This window comes from Emiliania huxleyi (genome assembly GCF_000372725.1).
Source record: "Emiliania huxleyi CCMP1516 unplaced genomic scaffold EMIHUscaffold_50, whole genome shotgun sequence".
Classification (NCBI taxonomy): domain Eukaryota; phylum Haptophyta; order Isochrysidales; family Noelaerhabdaceae; genus Emiliania; species Emiliania huxleyi.
In genome coordinates this window covers 441080-458106 of record NW_005198243.1, presented here as the reverse complement: position 1 = coordinate 458106, position 17027 = coordinate 441080, and the positions used below count along the sequence as shown (strand labels likewise).

At 66.1% G+C, this 17027-nt stretch overlaps 8 protein-coding genes across 8 annotated transcripts; 5 read left to right on the top strand and 3 right to left on the bottom strand.

Moving 5' to 3' along the window:
• Nucleotides 1-533: 533 nt before the first annotated feature.
• Nucleotides 534-2446, top strand: EMIHUDRAFT_436918 (hypothetical protein; the record flags this gene model as incomplete). The annotated part of the gene is made up of 7 exons (XM_005766769.1): nucleotides 534-868; nucleotides 985-1199; nucleotides 1273-1347; nucleotides 1421-1617; nucleotides 1684-1902; nucleotides 1970-2094; nucleotides 2163-2446. 7 exons carry the CDS (start codon nucleotides 537-539, stop codon nucleotides 2329-2331), a joined length of 1332 nt encoding a protein of 443 aa, XP_005766826.1. The 3' UTR covers nucleotides 2332-2446.
• A 390-nt stretch (nucleotides 2447-2836) lies between these two features.
• Nucleotides 2837-3221, top strand: EMIHUDRAFT_211828 (hypothetical protein; the record flags this gene model as incomplete). The annotated part of the gene is made up of 2 exons (XM_005766768.1): nucleotides 2837-3115; nucleotides 3189-3221. 2 exons carry the CDS (start codon nucleotides 2837-2839, stop codon nucleotides 3219-3221), a joined length of 312 nt encoding a protein of 103 aa, XP_005766825.1.
• A 77-nt stretch (nucleotides 3222-3298) lies between these two features.
• Nucleotides 3299-5131, top strand: EMIHUDRAFT_211827 (hypothetical protein; the record flags this gene model as incomplete). The annotated part of the gene is made up of 3 exons (XM_005766767.1): nucleotides 3299-3748; nucleotides 4665-5000; nucleotides 5075-5131. 3 exons carry the CDS (start codon nucleotides 3299-3301, stop codon nucleotides 5129-5131), a joined length of 843 nt encoding a protein of 280 aa, XP_005766824.1.
• Nucleotides 5132-7542: 2411 nt separating this feature from the next.
• Nucleotides 7543-9576, bottom strand: COPZ1-1 (COPZ1, zeta subunit of the coatomer; the record flags this gene model as incomplete). Its single annotated transcript, XM_005766837.1, has 9 exons — nucleotides 7543-7620; nucleotides 7778-7815; nucleotides 8053-8097; nucleotides 8173-8209; nucleotides 8387-8422; nucleotides 8918-9056; nucleotides 9150-9223; nucleotides 9297-9395; nucleotides 9568-9576. The coding sequence occupies 9 exons, from the start codon at nucleotides 9574-9576 to the stop codon at nucleotides 7543-7545; spliced, it is 555 nt and encodes a 184-aa protein (XP_005766894.1).
• A 66-nt stretch (nucleotides 9577-9642) lies between these two features.
• EMIHUDRAFT_211824 (hypothetical protein) lies at nucleotides 9643-10290 on the top strand (the record flags this gene model as incomplete). The annotated part of the gene is made up of 1 exon (XM_005766766.1): nucleotides 9643-10290. The coding sequence occupies one exon, from the start codon at nucleotides 9643-9645 to the stop codon at nucleotides 10288-10290; it is 648 nt and encodes a 215-aa protein (XP_005766823.1).
• A 540-nt stretch (nucleotides 10291-10830) lies between these two features.
• Nucleotides 10831-11500, bottom strand: EMIHUDRAFT_356644 (hypothetical protein; the record flags this gene model as incomplete). The annotated part of the gene is made up of 1 exon (XM_005766765.1): nucleotides 10831-11500. A coding segment is annotated over one exon (467 nt), but the record flags the coding sequence as incomplete, so codon positions are not given.
• Nucleotides 11501-12908: 1408 nt separating this feature from the next.
• EMIHUDRAFT_66523 (putative mitochondrial chaperone BCS1) lies at nucleotides 12909-13838 on the bottom strand (the record flags this gene model as incomplete). Its single annotated transcript, XM_005766764.1, has 1 exon — nucleotides 12909-13838. A coding segment is annotated over one exon (930 nt), but the record flags the coding sequence as incomplete, so codon positions are not given.
• A 1022-nt stretch (nucleotides 13839-14860) lies between these two features.
• On the top strand, nucleotides 14861-16562 carry EMIHUDRAFT_451809 (hypothetical protein; the record flags this gene model as incomplete). The annotated part of the gene is made up of 6 exons (XM_005766763.1): nucleotides 14861-15484; nucleotides 15637-15749; nucleotides 15835-15871; nucleotides 15941-16145; nucleotides 16223-16416; nucleotides 16484-16562. Coding segments are annotated over exons 1-6 (1230 nt in total), but the record flags the coding sequence as incomplete, so codon positions are not given.
• Nucleotides 16563-17027: the final 465 nt, after the last annotated feature.

Genomic DNA, 17027 nt, shown 5'->3' with positions numbered 1-17027 from the left:
AGGTGGCTCGAGATCACGCGAGATTGTCCGAGATTGCAGGCTCCCTCCGTACGTCGTCTTTGGCCCGCCCGGCACCGGCAAGACTGTCGTCGTGGTCGAGCTCCTCCTCCAGCTGCTGGCGACCCACCCCTCGCCGCGCATTCTCTGCTGCGCCCCCTCCAACTCGGCGGCCGACGTGCTGACGGGTCGCCTCCACGACCAGCTCCGAGAGCTGCTGCAGCGGCTCCGGGCGGCGCCGCCCGACTGGGCGCGAACTCCCTTCCCCCCTCCCTCCCCGCCGCCATGGCGCCGACGACGGTGTAAAAAGAGTCCTCGAGTTCACCACAGGCCAACCCCATCTTCGAGCTCGTGCCCGGCTCCGCGCTTGCAGGCCTCTCCACTCAGCTTCGATCCCGACTCCGCCACCTGACCCCCACCCTCACCCTGACCCCGACCCTACCCCGACCCTGGCCCCGACCCTGACCCCAACCCTGGCCCTAGGCTTCGCCACCAAGCCGTGGCTCCGGCTCAACGCGCAGAGCCGCGGCGTCGAGGAGATGCGGCCCCAGCTGCTCAAGTACGCTTGCGTCAGCCCCGAGACCAACCAGTTCGGCGTGCCGCCGCTCGAGCAGCTGCTGCAGCAGCGGCTGACTCTGTGCACGTGCGCGGCGACGCACATGCTGCTCGAGAGCGGCGTGCCGTGCGCCTCCTCGCTGCATGGCGCCGGCCCGCACGAGCCGCCTGCCGAGCTGCTCGACGCCGACGGCGCCCCGCTCCACTACACGCACATCATCGTCGACGAGGCGTCGCAGGCGCTCGAGCCGGAGATGCTGCTGCCTCTCTCGTTTGCGGGACCGCGCTGCGACGTGCTCATGTGCGGCGACCACAGGCAGCCCGCCCCCCCGCCCCCCTAGCCCCCCCTAGCCCCCCCCCCCCCCTCCCTCCGCCTCCCTCCGCCCTGCTGCCGCGGACAGGCCCGTCGCACGTCCCTGACACACCCCTCAGGCAGCTCGGCCCGACCGTCCGCTCGACCTACTGCCGCGAGCACGGCCTCGCGACCTCGATGCTCGAGCGGCTGATGAAGCTGCCGCTCTACGCGCCGCCCGGGGACGGCGCCTCCCCTCCACCTCCCTCCTCCGGCCCTCCCTGCGTCACCAAGCTGGTGCGCAATTACCGCTCGCACGCCGCGCTGCTCTCGCTGCCGTCGCGGCTCTACTACGGCGACGCGGCGGCAGGAGTGCGCCTCTTCCCCGGCTCTCGCCTCTGAGTGGGGTTCCACCTCCCCGCGTGTAGGGAGCGAGCTGCAGGAGTGCGCCGACCCCGCGACGTCGCGCGTGATGGAGGGGTGGGAGGGGCTGCGGCGGCGAGGCTCCCCGCTGCTCTCTCTACGGCGTCGGGTCCGTCGCGAACAGCGCCTCTTCACGTCTCCGGCGGTGAACAGGGTTCCCGCTGCTCTTCTACGGCGTCTCGTCGGCGCACACGCACGAGGTGGACTCACCCTCCTTCTTCAACCCGGTGGAGGCGGAGAAGGTCGCGGAGCTCATCGAGAGGCTGCTCGCCGCCAGCAAGGCGGACGGTACCGGCATCACCACCAACGACGTTGCGGTGGTGACGCCGTACCGCAAGCAGGTGGTCAAGGTAGACACTTCCTAGACACTTCCTAGACACTTCCTAGACACGCCGTACCGCAAGCAGGTGGTCAAGGTGCGGCAGCTGCTCCGCTCGCTTGGGCTGGGCGCGGTCCGCGTCGGCTCGGTCGACGACTACCAGGGGCAGGAGGAGACGATCATCATCATCTCAACGGTGCTCGCGTCATACGGCGACCGCAGCAGCCTCGGCCGGCTCGCGTCGCCGCACAGCCTCATGTCGTCGCCGCAGCGCTTCAACGTCGCCATCACGCGCGCGCGTGCGCTGCTCGTCGTGGCGCGCGAGCGACGAGGAAGCACTCATCACTCACTGCTGGTCGTTGAGCCGTTGCGGTGGGGCGAAGGTGGGCGACCCGAACGCGCTGATCGACGACCCGTCGTGGCGCGAGCTGCTCCGGTACGCGGTCGAGAACGACTCCTATCGCGGCTGCCCCCACCCGCTAATGATGGAGGGCACCGAGGACGAGGCGTCGGGAGGGCTCGATGGCGCGGCTCGCCTGTGAACCGCGCCGCTTCACACTCTCCTGCTGTGAACAGGCGTCTGAGAACACGATGGCGCAGCTCGCCGACCACGTGGCGAACTCGGTGCTGGGCAGCGGCAACGCGGTCGCCATGTTCCCCACCCTCGCGGGCGAGGCGACGTACGACGGCGCGTACGATGAGTCGGACGACCAGCCCTGGCGCGTCATGCTGTGACCCGCGCTAGGCCTATGGGCGGTGGCGCCCTCGCCCCTCCTGCCGTGGTTGTCAATCCTTGCCGCGCATCTGTCTAGTCAAGTACGTATATGTACGTAAAGGTGGTAAAGCGAGAAGAGGTACGTACATAGATAGAACATACACCCAATGACATACGTAAAATATGGTAAATTTGCTTCATGCTTGCTGTAGACTAGGTCCAGCCCAGGGTGAGGCAGATCTGACGTTTATCTGAAAGTATAGAGATGAGAGTGAGATTGAACCGGACCCAATCAAAGTCGGCGGGTTTCGGAGGGGGGGGGGATATGACGAAAAACGGCGGGCGCATTTGGGCACATGACTGGGAGAACTCTGTGGTGGACCCGCTGGGCGAAAGGTTCTCGCAGACCGTTGCTTCCTCACAATGTCGTTGAGCGGAGCGAGTGCGAGCGCGGCGGCCAAGCAGCGGCACCAGGAGCAGCGGCGAGCTGACACGAGCGCGCTCGGTCGCTGATGCGGCGAGGGGGCAGAGGCAGATGCCCGAGCACGTGCCAGAATTTGACCTCGCGTTCATGTCTCAGATGCTGGGCGTTGGAGCCGTCCGGTCGGAGCCAGAAGACCCAGCCACTGGCGACGACGAGACGATCATGCAGGAGGCCGCCGTCGACGTTGCCCTCCAGCTTTTGACGGATGGCGAGGGGCTGCAGGCGCTGCTCGCATCTGATGAACCGAGCGCAGATAGGGTTGCGCTGGAGGGTGCCGACAACGCGTTTGCAAACTCGCGTACCTCACGCTCCGTAGTCCAGCCATGGCCAGTACCCCGCGTCTCAGTGAGACGCGTGGTACCATCCAACTCCGGTCGACGGGCTCGAATGCGCTCAATCTCAGGAGGGACAAAACCACGCGAATTCTGCACGCTAGGGTGCCCACAGGACCCAAAAAAAGGAAATAAAAAACAAATGGGCCGCTGCCTTGCCCAGAGTAACTGATTTTGGCCCATGCGCGTGCTCTTCCTCTTGCTCGCCACGCGCTCGGGAGCCGGAGTGGCGGGGTCGGAGCTGCTGCAACGGCGCGAGTGGCCGCGAGAGGTGGTGCTGGGGCTCTCCAGAGAACGAGGCCACGGCGCGGCGCTCGCGGCGGCGCACGGGGCAGCTTTGAGCAGTGCAGCGCCTCAACAGCAGCTTCAAGCAGTGCAGCACAACGCCAGCTACCTCTCCAGAGCTGCGCGGCGGCTGGCGGGCCTGTGGGAAAGTGCCGTGCCGCGTGCTCGGAACGCGCACTCGGCTCGCTTGCCGGTGGCCGAGTCAGTCTGGATGGCGAGAAGCGCCAAGGCCTTCCCTGCATTCTGGGCGCTGCCCAGCAGTGCACAGTACTCTCGCTGCGCCGACGGGCGGCCTCGATGCGGATTGCCGCGAGTGGCGTGGTGGCCTCCAGTGGTGCGGTCGTTGGTCAACACCGCGGCGCGCGCGCGCCGCGGGTGCTGCACAACAAGCGGAGTGCATGGGCGGGCGCTCTATCGCTCTCCGGCGCCCAACTTTGACTATCGATTACCGCCGGTTATTATAACCGGTGGGAGATCGTTCCTGCAGACGGAGGGATTCAACGCGGCGATAACTGCCCGAGACGTCCCTAACCTTTATTTATTTCTGCCCTGCTTCAGGAACCGGGGGCCGTCTTCCTCAACCAACCAAACCTCATTACCGACTGCCGGTCGTTGGGGACACGTGACTCCTGCAAAGGGCAGTGTCTCCACCCGGGAGTCGGACATTCCAACCCCCCCCCTGCCTCCTCTCTCTCCCCCCCCCATCCTAGCCCTCTTTCTCTCTCCTCCTCTTTCTCTCTCTCCTTCTCCCTCATTCCCCCCCCCTCCCCCCTCTCCATCTCTGCCGCCCCCGTGCCAACCCCCGCCGCCGCCTCGCCTGCCTCCACCTCCTCCGCCACCCCATCTCCCGCTCCCCCCCCCGCCGCCGTTACCCCCCCCACCCCCTCCTTCGCCGTTACCGCCGCTACCTCATCCGTGGCCGCCGACACCAACCCCCCCGCCTCCTCCGCCGCCTCCCTCTCCACAGCCGTCGCCGCCACCTTCACCATCACCCTCGCCCCCCTCTCCTCCACCTCCTCCGTTGCCGCCGCCTCTGCAACCCCCTCCCTGGCCACCTCCACCAAGACCGCCCGCCCATCGACCCTCCCCCCCGCCTCCCTCTCCGCCGCCACCGTCCCCGCCGCCCCCTTCGTACCCGCCTCCCCCTCCGTCGCCACCGCCATCGCCATCGCCATCGCCGGTTCCGCCGCCCCTGACACGCGTACAGCCGCTGCTGCAGCAGAGAGATGGCACAGCTACATCCCCGGTCGGGATGGCGCCAGGTCCAGTGGTATGCGAGGCATGCAAGGAGGAGCTCGGAGGCGACGATACCGGCCCAGTCGGCGCCTTCGGTGGGGGTGGCACACCTCCCTCTGGGGGACGCGCTGGACGCAGACGCCTCGATGGAGCAGCGGAGGGAGCAGCAGGTGGTCCGCATGCTCCTGGCGAAGGAGGGGAGAATGCCGATCACAGATCTGATCCACGCGCACCGAGCTGCTTTCGGCCTGCACCGCCCCGTGTCGGTGAAGGTGGACTTCAAGGCGAAGTCGCTGCGCACGCTACTCGTAGCGCTGCCTGGGCTGGCGCTACCCCAGGCCCCACGCGGGGACGTGCAGATGGTGGAGCTTGCTGCCGTGGGAGAGAGGTCTGATAACGGGAAGCAAGGGCGGTCCGCGGACCGACCCGGCGATAGCGGGGGAGCGCAAAAGCGCAGTCGGCGCAGCAGGCCGCGGAAGGGGAAGGGGGCTAGCTCAAGGCCCACGTCGGGGTCGCAGCCGTCTCCGCCACCGCCCCTGTCCACGCCACGCGCCGGACCCAGTGCAGTGTGTGCGTCCTCCATGGGTGTGACTGAGGAGTCTTCCAATTAGGAGGGAGGACCGGGAGGAGAGGGGAGCCCCCTCGGATGGGGGGCGGGGAGATCGGGCGGAGAAGCCCTGAGTGGTGATGTCGGGTGAGAGTGTACGTCATGCCCGTGTCTAGTGTCTGGTGTTTACTAGCTCCGAGTAGAGGGGGCGTTCCGCCGCTAGGGGACACCCAAAGCGCAGAACCAACCCTCGGAGACCCGTGTTTACTTTAAGGCCCTTGCCCTGCGAACGCGCACCCCCGGGGCTAGGGCTCTCTTGCCCGCAACCCGATCCCGATCATCCGGCCCGCTGGATGCGCTTCTTAGCTCACCGGCCCTGGATGTGAGGCTAATGACTGCACTCCAAGTGCTCCAAGTGCCGATCGCAGGACTTCGTGTTGGCTAGTCGAGATATTGAGAGTGTGACTAGGAGGGTGGGACGCTGGGGATTCTCAAAGGTATACACCCTTGGAATGCGAATGGCCGGATCCAGCCTTAAAAGTACGAGATCGCGCGCGCTTCGCGCACAGCACCGACCGCCTGTTCTCCGCGGCTGTGTGACGACGCGTGCCGTGTACCAGCAGAATTGGGCGCGCGCGGCGCGACGGCGCCCGCGAGGGAAGGCGCGGGTGCAGCGGCCGCCGGCGGCCGTGCCGCCCGCCAGCCGGCGCAGCAGCGGCCAGCGCAGCGGCCGCCGGCGCAGCAGCCAGATCAGCCGGTGCGCGCCTTGCGAGGCGAGTACTGCCGCCCGGCAGCCTTGAGGCGGCCGGGCGGCAGTACTCGTTCGAACTTTGCGAGCCGTGCGCGCGCCGAAGCCCGCGGCGCGCGCCCGCCCGGCTGCCAGTAGGAGGCGGCGCAATATGGCCTATAGTACAGCCCTTGAGGAGGAGGAAGAGGCTGGCTGGCAGTGCTGTATGCCGCCGAGGGGCAGTTTTGGGGTGCTGACCCACGCCCAGGGGGCTGCAGAAGGCGTCCGCAACCGGGACAACCCGCCCCCCCAGCCGAGGCCGGTCGAAGCCCACTTGGACACAGCCATGAGGAGTCCTCTTGGTGCTCCTGGCGGCCGTTTGAACCTCGGGCGCGCGCCGATGGGGGGGGGGGTCTTGCTTGCTCCACACCGAGCGCCATCGGTCCGGACCGGCGTGTCCACCGAGGGTCGGCTTGCACAAGGTCTGAGCCGCGGGCGCTCGGCGCCAAGTGCAGTGTCACGCTCGTGCTCGCGCGTGACAAACCGGACCCTCGTTTCCAACCCTCGTTTCCTAGTCACTCGGTCCCCCAACGGAAGAGGCCTCTCTCCTATTGCAACTGGCCAACATCAGATTTGGCTCGTGCGTCCCTTTTTGAGCGGCGCAAAGCTATTTCTTTTGGGTCCTGTGGGCACCCTAGCACGCCTCGCTGTGCCGCTGGCTTGACTGAATCAGGCAGCAGCAGGCTGCTGCTGCTGCCACAGCAGCAGTCTGCTGCGGCCTCAATACGCAGGTTAATGACTAGCAGCACTGCCGGGGGCATACGAGTCGCCACAGGAACGACCTGCTCGTTGGCCGGTTCCACGTTCACTATCTAAGCCATGCCTGGGCCACAAAAATCGCACACGGGGAGCGGCTCAGGGGCCCAGTCGAAGCCGCGGAATCGCGGCCAAATGTCACAACCCACCTCACCCAGGGCTGGACCTAGTCTGTATGCTGTCACCCGTGGTGCGTGATCCGTGAAGGGACAAGGGTCAAGGCTCAAGTGGGGCCGTCATGTAACGTGTAAGAGAGAAAGAGTAAGTGAAAGCCGTATCTAGAATCTCGAGATACTCTCCGTACTCCGACGCCCGCCCTAAACGAACCCGCACCAGCGGCCGCGAGCGCGTGCCTCGCGCCGCGTGGTCCCGGTGGAGCGCGCTGCGCGGGTCCCTGCCGGTGCTGGTGCCCTGGTCCCTCGGCCTCGACGCCGCCGCCGATTATATTGTACATATATCGTGCTTGATTTTTTTCATTTTGCGAACCGCTCCGCACATATGCATGTATAATGTGTCTATAATCGATGAGAGAGTTGAGACGCGCGAGAGACACGTCTGAGCTCTCTGCCCACGGCGGACGCAAACGCCACTTCAAACGCCGGCGGGAGAATCGTCGTCCACCAGTTCCGGTGGCATGGTCGCATGATGCCCAGTGAAGTAGACTTTTGGCTATACCTCCCGCAAGCTCCCGCAAGCGCTTCGTCACGTGAGCCCACCCCCGCGCGAGAGGGCAGAAGAGACAACAAAATAAAAGGCAAATGTGTGTCCGCGCGCCGCCCGGCCCATATTTCGGCCGGCGGGGCCGCAGCGGTCTCTACTTGAGCAGCGAGCGCGCGAGCTGCTCCCTGGCTGACGCAAACATGTTGTTGAAGGACTGCTCGGTGAAGGCGGCCTGTTGGCAGCTCGAGGCGTGAGGAGACGCTGTCCACACTCCTTGCGCTGCTCTTTGCGCGGTGGAGGAGGCGAGGGCAGAGGCGAGGGCGGTGGCGGCGACGGTGGAAGCGGTGATGAGGGAGGTGAGGAGGGGGGGGGGGGGCGGAAGCGGCGACCTCAGGCCCTGTGGGGGCGCCGTCAGAGCCCTTCATCCCTGCGCGCGGGAGGGAGGCGCGACGGTGCGGCGGTGGAGACGAGAGGCGGAGAGGAAGGGGCGGGGCGAGGAGGGGGCATAGAGCCCCAAGCGGCGAGGCGCTGGCGGACGAGGCCCCCGCCGCTGCCCTCGGCAATCGCTGCACAGCCCCTTCCCTCCCCTCTCTCCCTGCCCCGCCCTGCCCCGCCCTCCCCTGCCCTGCCCTCTCCCCCCCGCCCCTCCGCCCCCCGCTGGCACCTGCGCGGTTGACGATCGTCGTCGGGTCCGTCTCGAGGATGACCCCTACACCCACGAGAGGAGAGGGAGATCGCACCGAGATGAGCCGGCATCTCCCCTCGTTCACCTCGCGCCGCTCTCCTCCATCGCACAGCTCGTCGATGCACAACAACAGCACCTATCATTCCGCCGCCCAAACCCACGCGTCCTCACGCCGCTCCCGAGCCGGGGCCTGGCGGCGGCGCGGCGGAGGCGGCGGAGGCGCATGGAAGCTGTCCGTCCGCGCGCTGCGCCGAAGCTGCCTCGACGCGGTCTCTCGGCTGGATCTCGGCTGGATCTCGGCTAGATGTCGCGCATCGAAGTTGTCCATCAGCGCGCGCTTGTCAGGCGCCTGCAGGACGGTTCCGAGAAGGTTCACGGCCGGTTCCGAGAAGGTTCAGGGGGCGGGTCGGAGGGGGGGTCGGTCGGTGCGTGCGCGCGCTGGTCTCGGGCGAAGGAGAAAAGGCGGGAGAGGGAGGCGGGAGAGGGAGGCGGGAGAGAGGGAGGGAGGGGGAGGGGGGAGAGGGGGGGGGAGAGGGGGGGGGGGAGGGGGGGAGGAGGGAGCGAGGCGGGTCAGCCCCGGTGCTCCATGCCCTCCCTCTCCCCTCCGCAGAGCTGCCATGGAGCTGATCCGGGACCTGGCCGTCGGGTGTGCGTGCGCAGCCGTGGCGGCGGCGAGGGCCGTTGGGGGCGCGGGAGGCGAGAGAAATTAAGCCGAGGAGCGAGGCGGCAGCGAGGGGAGCGGAGGCGGCGGCGAGGAGAGGGGAGGCGGCGGTGGGGAGGGAAGAGGCAGGCGGGCGGCAGCGGCGGGCGGCAGCGGCAAGCGGCGCAAACTATCGGCAGCGGCCTGGCGCAGCACGCTGGTCAGCGCGTCGTAGAGCGCCGTCAGCGCCGCGACGAGGATCAGCTCGTTCTCGGCATGGTGGCCGATCACGTAGAACCACACGTCGGCAGAGTTTCTGTACACTGTCACCATGTTGTCAAACCTGCGGCGCGTGGCAGCGAGGCTCGGTCGCGGCGGTGGCGGCGCGGAGCGCGGTGCGGCGATGTCTGGAGCGGCGGCGTGGCGTGGCGCGCACATGACGATCTCTGCCTCATTCTTTGCGTTGGTACGGATCGTCTTGTCGCTCAACTTCTTCTCGAACGCGGTCTCCTGCGCCGGCGCGGCGACGCCGCGGGTCGGGCGATGGTCCGCGGCGCGGGCGGGCGGGCGGCTGCGGCGGCACCTCCGCCAGGCTCGCAAACTCGCCCTTGTAGTACCGCGAGATGATCCGCTTGCCGTCTGAGTCGAGGACGAGGAGCGACTTGATGGAGGGGATGTTTCCCTGCAGCGCGCGCGCGCGGAGCGGTGAGCGGACGGCGGCGGCGGCGGGAGCAGTGTCGCGACGGTGCGCGCTCGCCGCGTCCATTCGAAGGCGAACCGCGTGCGCTGCGACGCCAAACGCCGGGGCGGGGACTTGGCAGACGTGGCAAAAAAGAAAAAAATGCCCGCAAAACTTTTTCCATTCGTCATCTCGCGGGAAGGTGGAAGCCGCTGCGTGTGGGCCCTGCTGCGTGTGGGCGCTTCTCGCCATGGAGGACAGGTCCAAGAAGCCGTCCGATCACCTCTATTGGGCACGCACCGCGTCGACCACGCAGCCCGTCGAGCACAAGCCGCTCGATGCCGCCGCGCAGGCGGCGCTGCAGTCGGCGGCGGCCAAGCCGGGCGCGGCGTGGAACGCCGCGGCGACGTGGGAGGAGAAGGATATATCCAAGTGGGCGCACGAGCTGCTGAGCTCGACGCTGCTGCCCACGCTCGCCGCCGCTGAGGCGGAGCTGACGGCGAGCGAGGCGGCGGCCCTGCCCGCCGACTCGAGGGGCGCCTCCGGCCTGCGGTGCGCGCTCAAGGTGAGTGCTGTGAGCTCCGTGAGCGGCGACGTGACGCACGTGCTGAGCCGCGGGAAGCAGCGCGTGGTCTTCGAGCTGACGCTCAAGCTCAAGCTCGAGCTCGAGCTCCGCGAGTCCGACGGGACGCTCCTGCAGCTCGTCGCCGGCTCGCTCTCGCTCAGCGAGGTCGCGAACGACGACCTCGACGGCGCGAGGATGCCGTCGTCGCACAAGACGTCGTGCGACCAGCCCGAGTGGGCGCCCCTGCTCCGCGCCGCCGCCGGTCGCGCATGGCCCCCGCTCAAGGGGGCGCTGGTTGCCCTCGTGGAGCAGGCGAAGGAGAAGTGGCGCTGAAGCTGCTTGCGGCGGAAAGGAGGGCCGTGGTGCGAGGGAGCCTGCGCTAGCGCGCAGCTCTCGTCGCGGGCGTGTGCTCGCGCGTGGAGCGGTGCGAGCGCATGAGCGCGTCTTTGTGGCGTGCCCTGGTCAGCTGTCACCGTGGTCTCCCTTGCCGCCGCGGTCTTTCCGGAGGGTGCCGGGCCGTGCGGTAGACTCTGGCAGTCTCGACTTTTGGCGTCACGTGTGCGTGAGGAGCTTAGGCGAGGAGGCGGCGAGGCCCGCAGGTTGGAGATTTTTTGTAGGATAATACATTAGAGGAGAGAGAGAGTGTGTTGTGTGAGACGTCAACCCGCCGTGGCCCGTGGGCCGTGGATCGAGAGCGTGGTAAAGAAACTAAGTAATTGGCAAACTACGGAAAGGAGAAAACACCGACTCAGCTTAGGGGCGGCGGCACGTTGGTTTTTGTAGGATATACATTAGCGTGTGAGACGAGATTTTTTGACCGCAACCGCCGACACCGGAGAAAACGGAAACCGCGCCGCGCACACCGCGTCCCCGGCTCCGCGTGGCTGGTAGCTCACGCGGCGTGCTGGTTGGGCGTGGCGCGAGAGACGTACAGCGCGCTCGCAACACTCACACAAAAAACAGGCGACCGTCAAAGTAACACCGCAGACGAGCTGGGGTGGGTGCCGATGATACGGCATACGCCCGCTCAAGCGACAAGCCCCTCCATCGTGATACAACCGCGCTTGTCGCCCTCATCACGTGGCCTCGGGCTGGTCGACCAGAGATAGCTCGTTGACGTCAAAGTGGCCGACAAACCTGGGCGACTGGAACTCGACCTTGATGGGCCGGTTGGCCGAGATGTCGCCCCTGCCGTACGACTTGATCACCTCCCCCTCCAGCCCCTGCACGTCCAGCCCCTCCTTGTGCTTGGGCACATGCCGCAAGACCACGCGCTTGGAGACACGCACACGCGCGCCCACCGCGATGGTCTGCGGCTGGTCAAGCTTGAGGCCTGCGAGCCCGAGCTTGGCAGACACCGTGCTGCAGCGCCGCGGCGCGTGCGCTGCCCGCCCGGCCGTGCCGCGCACGCCGACGTGTTGCCCGCTTCTCGGCAAATGCTGCGCGGACAGCGGCGGCGGCGGCGGCGCGAGCAGCGGGCTGAGAAGCGCGGAGGCGCTGCTCGCTAGGCAGAGGAGCGCGAGGTAGATGGCGCGGCTCATGGCGCGGCGCACACCCAGTCCACAAGAAGGAAATTCGTGGCCTTTACCCACGGTGTCTGAGGGAGCCCGCAGAAGGAGGCTGATGCGGGAGAGGGGCCTCAACCCGACGTCGATACCTCGGATGTCTCACGAGGCGAGGAGGGTGCTCCAACAACGGGAAGAGGCTAACCAGGGCTCGGTTTCCCCGGTGTGCATCTGGGCCATGTCCATGCCGCCTGGGCCGCCCATGCCGCCCATGCCGCCCATGCCGCCCATGCCGCCCATGCCGCCCATGCCGCCCATGCCGCCTGGGCCGCCCATGCCGCCGAAGCCTTGCATCTGAGATGGGTCATAGCCGTCCATACCCTTCTGGCCATCTTCGTCCTCTTCGTCCTCGTCGACCCACCTGGACCAGTCGGGATTAATCTTCTCGCGCAGACATCCCGACCTGGTCCGCAGCTCTGAGAGGAGGCGGGACACCGTCTTCCTAGACACTCTTCGTAGACACTTCCTAGACAAGAGGGGGCGGGACACCGTCTTCATGTAGTGACGGTCAACTAGGTCCTCAACTACGACCTGCCCGCAAACTCCAAGGACTACATCCACCGCGTGGGCCGCTCCGCGCGCGCAGGGCGAGATCGCGCCGAGATCTCCCCGAGATCTCCCCGAGATCTCCCCGAGATCCGCCCGAGATCCGCCCGAGATCCGCACGACCAGTATGCGCTACGTACCCTCAACGGTGGAGATGGTTGCTTCCCCCAAGGAACACCCTCGGGCGGCCGGGTGGGGCTGCGGCTGGAACTAGCATGGCTCGATAGAGCCGAGACCCCGTGTTGAGGCGGCGCTCCTGTGGGCGGCTTTGGTGGTCGTGCCCCCCGGGGGTTGGCCACCCCTGTGCCTGTCTCCAGTCGAGAGAGGAGACTTCACTGGTACTCGTATCCCGAGGAACGGTCACATCGCCATCGCCGTCGGGGAGAGGGGGGACGACACTGCTTCTGCAGCGTGCACCTCAATCCTGTACCGTGTTTGTTATGACCCCCCCAATGAACACACCAGTGAGGGTGGGCGAGACGATCGAGGGGTCCCGTACCATGCGGAACCGACCCTATCCAGTGCTCAAGTGCTCAAAAGGAGACTTGCGGAGATGGGACATCCGCGATAACTCTGAATGGTTAGTGATTGCGCAACCGGCGCAACTGATTTGTGGCGACAATTGGTGGCACCTTTGTCGGCACTGGTGAAACGACATTGTGTGTCGCTGGTCCAACTCTCCGGGCGGGGGGCACTTCCGTCGTCGACCAGCCCAACGAGAACAGAAGAAATTCCACGAACGGAGGGCTCTCACTTGTGTAAAAGTAATGGGTGTGATTTTGATATAGTGAGGTGGTCGTTTTTATTCATTTATTATTTATTTACATCGATCGTGAATAATTAAACAAGATATCTGGTGGGCGGTGGCTTCGTCTGCGTCACATTCCCAAGCAAGCTGCGCTCGGGGTTGCCGTCGTCGTTCTGCTCCTCTTTGGAGGGTGATATTTGAAAGAAACGAGTTTTCATCGGCGTCGTTGACATTACTGATGGCAGCGTTGATAACGACAAAGGCTGTTTGTCGCCTTGGAGGATGGCCGAAGACGATCTCGCTTTTTGGTTGAGTGTGTCTGCGTACATGTCGTCGTATTTGTCTGCCTTTGCGGATCGCAGTGTGCAGCTTGCGCAAAAGTGGGGAAAGGTCTTTTGGGCATCGACAACGGAATGTTTGTGGTGCAGAAGGTATCCCTGCAACGCTGCTGGCGTGATGTAAAATTTACCGGCCGCATCAGCCGCAGCGTCTTTCAACATGTCCAAAGCTTTGACGTCAGCATCCCGAATCACGCCGCGGTAGAATCCGTCCAGAAAAATCTTAGCTTGCTCAGCGTCTAGCCATGACAAGCAGCACCTCACATCGATGCGCCCATGTCGAAATAAGGCCGCAGGCAAGGACTTCGGGTCGTTGCTTGTGAAAAAGAAGATGTTTCCTTCTTGACTGGCTACCCCATCGAGAGCGTTGAGCATACCACTGACAGTCAACGTGTTGCTCGAGCTCGTCTCCAGCTTTGTCATGATGTGGTCGATATCTTCAATTAGAAACGCACTTTTTGCAGGGGCCGCATTCAACAAGTTGGTGAGAGAAGCGTCGCTCATTCCCTCGCTCGCCAAATCAAGAAGGCAGAGTGAATACCCCATGAGGCCAGTGAGGACTTTTATTACCGACGTCTTGCCAGTGCCAGGCGGTCCGAACAAGAGGTACCCGCGCCGATACGGAATGCCGCGACTGATGTACCATTCTTCAGATGCTTGGAAGTCGGTCAAGTCATCCATTAGCTTGATAGCGAGGTTATCTCTCAAACACAGGCTATCGATAAGTCGTGGCTTGAAATGAGTGGAAATAGCCCAACTTCCATGTGAGCTCGTGAGCACGGTTACATGCCCGCGTCTGCTCACGATGTTGAATTGGCGTGCGTCCTCTGCGAAACTCTCCAGAGCGGTCAGCCCATTCCAGCCGAAGCATTCAATGCTCAAGGTGTCGTTGACCTGGCCTTGCTCGGTGAGTTGGGTCCCGTGTTTTACGGCTCATCTGCAGTGCTTTCGTTGCGCATTGCGCGGCCGCCGAGCAACTTGGCGATGCCGATGGAATGAGTTGATGGGACCTTCAACTATGCGAGGGCTGGGCGTCCTCGTCACGGTGGCAGCAAAAACCGGTGCCGAGGCCCTGTGCGCAGAGGCGTGAGCGCGCGTCAAAACGAAGGAAATTTATGCCGAAAACAGCCTGTATGGTGGGTGGAGGGCTCTGCTGCCGCGGCGCCCCCGTCCGTGCGAAGGCGCCCGGCGGCTGCGCGTGGTGCCCACGCCGACCGGCTGCTCTCGCGGCGCTGAGGCGTACCGCTCCGGTCACGACTCGAATTGAAGGCCGCAATTTTTTTTATTTCTTGTGCCTAGTAATAAATAAATAAAACGGACATCCCAAGCTAGGGCTGGGTCGAGGACAGACACGTCCCCACCTTTGCAGGATTTTGCAAAAAAAGAAAGAAAACAGACAACCCAAAACAACAAATGTTTGGTATGTTTGGTATTGCTAAAAATCTCTCTCTCAACCCAAGGGAGGGATGGGAGAACGGCACGCCGCCTCGCCGCCACCACACAGGGATTTTAAGGAGAGGGGTGTGGTGCGCTAGCCGTCGCCCACCCTTGGGCGTCCGCCTCTTCCTATCTCACTTCGCAGTCTCTCTCCGAGGATTTTGCAAGGATTTTGCAAGAATCGTGCCAGCCATTTGCTGAAATTTTCTCCATCCACGACAAGTCGGAAGTCGCCCATACGGAAGCCCGCGGAGGTTGCCGCGGAGGTTCTTGCAAGTACCGTTGCCTCATGGACTTGTTCGCCGCGGCGCGGCGCGGCGCGGTACCCGCCCTTCGGTCGCTCCTCCGCCCCGAGGCGGAGTGCGACGCGGACTTGCGCGACGACTGGGGCCAGACGGCTCTCATGCTTGCCGCCGAGGCGGGACGAACGGATTGCGTCGCTCTGCTGCTCGCGGCGGGCGCAGACGTGGGCGCGCAGGATGCCGAGTCGGGCTATACGGCGCTGCATCGCGCGCTGCTCCGCGGCCAGATCGCTGCGGCCGCCATGCTCGTCCGCGTCGGCGGCGCGAGCGTCGACTCGCCTCTCGACCACGAGGGCCTCTCTCCGCTGGCGCTGTGCGAGCTGGCGCACGGGCCGGCGGAGTCGGCGGAGGCGACGCTCGCGGGCGACGTTTACACCTGGGGCCAGGCGGGCGGGCTGCCGCTCGGCCGGCCCGCCGCCACGGGGTCGCACGAGGCGCGGCCTGCGCGCGCAAAACTTCCCGCGCCGCCGTCGTCGCTCGAGGAGGGGGCGCTGACGGCGGCGGCGGCGGCGCGCGGGGAGACGGCCGACCCGCGCGGCGTCGTGGCGGTCGCGGCGGCCAAGCACCACACCCTCTTCGCCGACGCCCGAGGCGCACCTCTTCTCTCGTGTGTGTGTGTGTGTGTGTGTGTTTGCGCGTGCGTGTGTGCGTGTGTGTGTGTGTGTGTGCGTGTGTGTGTGTGTGTGTGTGTGTGCACTCTCTACTGGCGGGAAGGAATGATCCGTCGCGAGGGCTCTGACTAGGGACGCTCTTCTCGTGCGGCGTCGGCGGCGGAGGGCGGCTGGGCCACGGGGACGAGACGCACCTGCCGCTGCCTCGCGCGGTGCCGCTCCAGCGTGCGGTGGTTTGTGTGGCGGCGCGTCGCCCTCTCTCTCTCTCCCCTCGCCCTCTCGGAGCGGTGCGGTGAACCTTCTGCGAACCTTCTCCGAACCCTCTCGCAGGCGGGGCTTGACCACTCGCTCGCGGTGACGCGCTGCGGCGAGCAGCTCGCCGCAGGCTCTCAACCGATCGACAGCCCTCCCCCCCACCTTGGTTGACGAGCCGCAGGCGAGCTCTTTGCCTGGGGCGCAGCGCACGCGCCGCTGGGCGTGGCAGACCCGCCCGCCGGCTCGGGCGGGTGTGTCCTCTCCCCGCGCCGCGTGCCGTTCGGGGCAGCAAAGGGGGCGGTCGAGGTGGCGACGGTGGCCACCTCCGACGGCCACGCGCTGGCGGCGGACCGCGCGGGAGGCGTGTGGGCGTGGGGCTGCAACGGGCGCAGCACGCACCGCCGGGCGGGCGCTCTTGCAGGCGAGAGCCGCCTGGCCGAACCTTCTCGGAAGCTTCGCGTAGGCGCGGCCAGTGCGGCCAGCCAGCGTCTGTGGACTGCGCGCGGCCGCGGCGGGTCGACTCGCTCGGCGACACACGCGTCGGCGCCGTCGCTGCGGGCGGGGCGCACTCCGCCGGCGTCGACGCCGGCGGGCGCGTGTGGTGCTGGGGCAACGACGCGGCCGCGCCGCAGCGGCTCAAGATGCCGGCGGAGGAGGGTGCGAGGGGCGGCTGCACGGGGCTGCGGCTTCGACTCGCAGCGCTGCTCCTTGTAGGCGGAGGAGGCGCCGCGGGGGATCCGAGCCCACTTAAGGCGCGGCAAGCCGCTCGCGCTGCAGGTTGCGTGCGGGTTTGCGCACACTGCGGCGGCCGCGACGACCGGCGCAGTCTATCTGTGGGACGGCGAGCTGCGGCCGCGAGTGGTGCGGCCTGCCGGGCGAGGGTTCCAACCAGCCGCTGACCACCTCTAATTCTCACGAGCCGTGGTGCGTCAGGTGCGGCTGCCGGGCGAGTCGGTTGTCTCGCTCTGCGCGTCGCGCTACACGACGTATGCCGTCACCGGCACCGGACTCCTCTACTCGTGGAGCGAGCACTGGCGCAGCCGCCGCACGCGCCGGACCGGGCGGAAGAGGGGATAGCCGCGTCCTTCTTCACACCGTGCGGCTGTACACCAGGCACACCAACCACACGCCCAAGCCGACGCTGGTCCGCGGCATGCGATCCGTCGCGAGGGTTGCCGCCGCAGAGCAGCACTGCGCCGCGCTGGTCGCCGTCCGCCGCCCTCCGGTCGCGCCGCTCGAAGGGTGGCACCGCCCCGCGCTACCCCCTC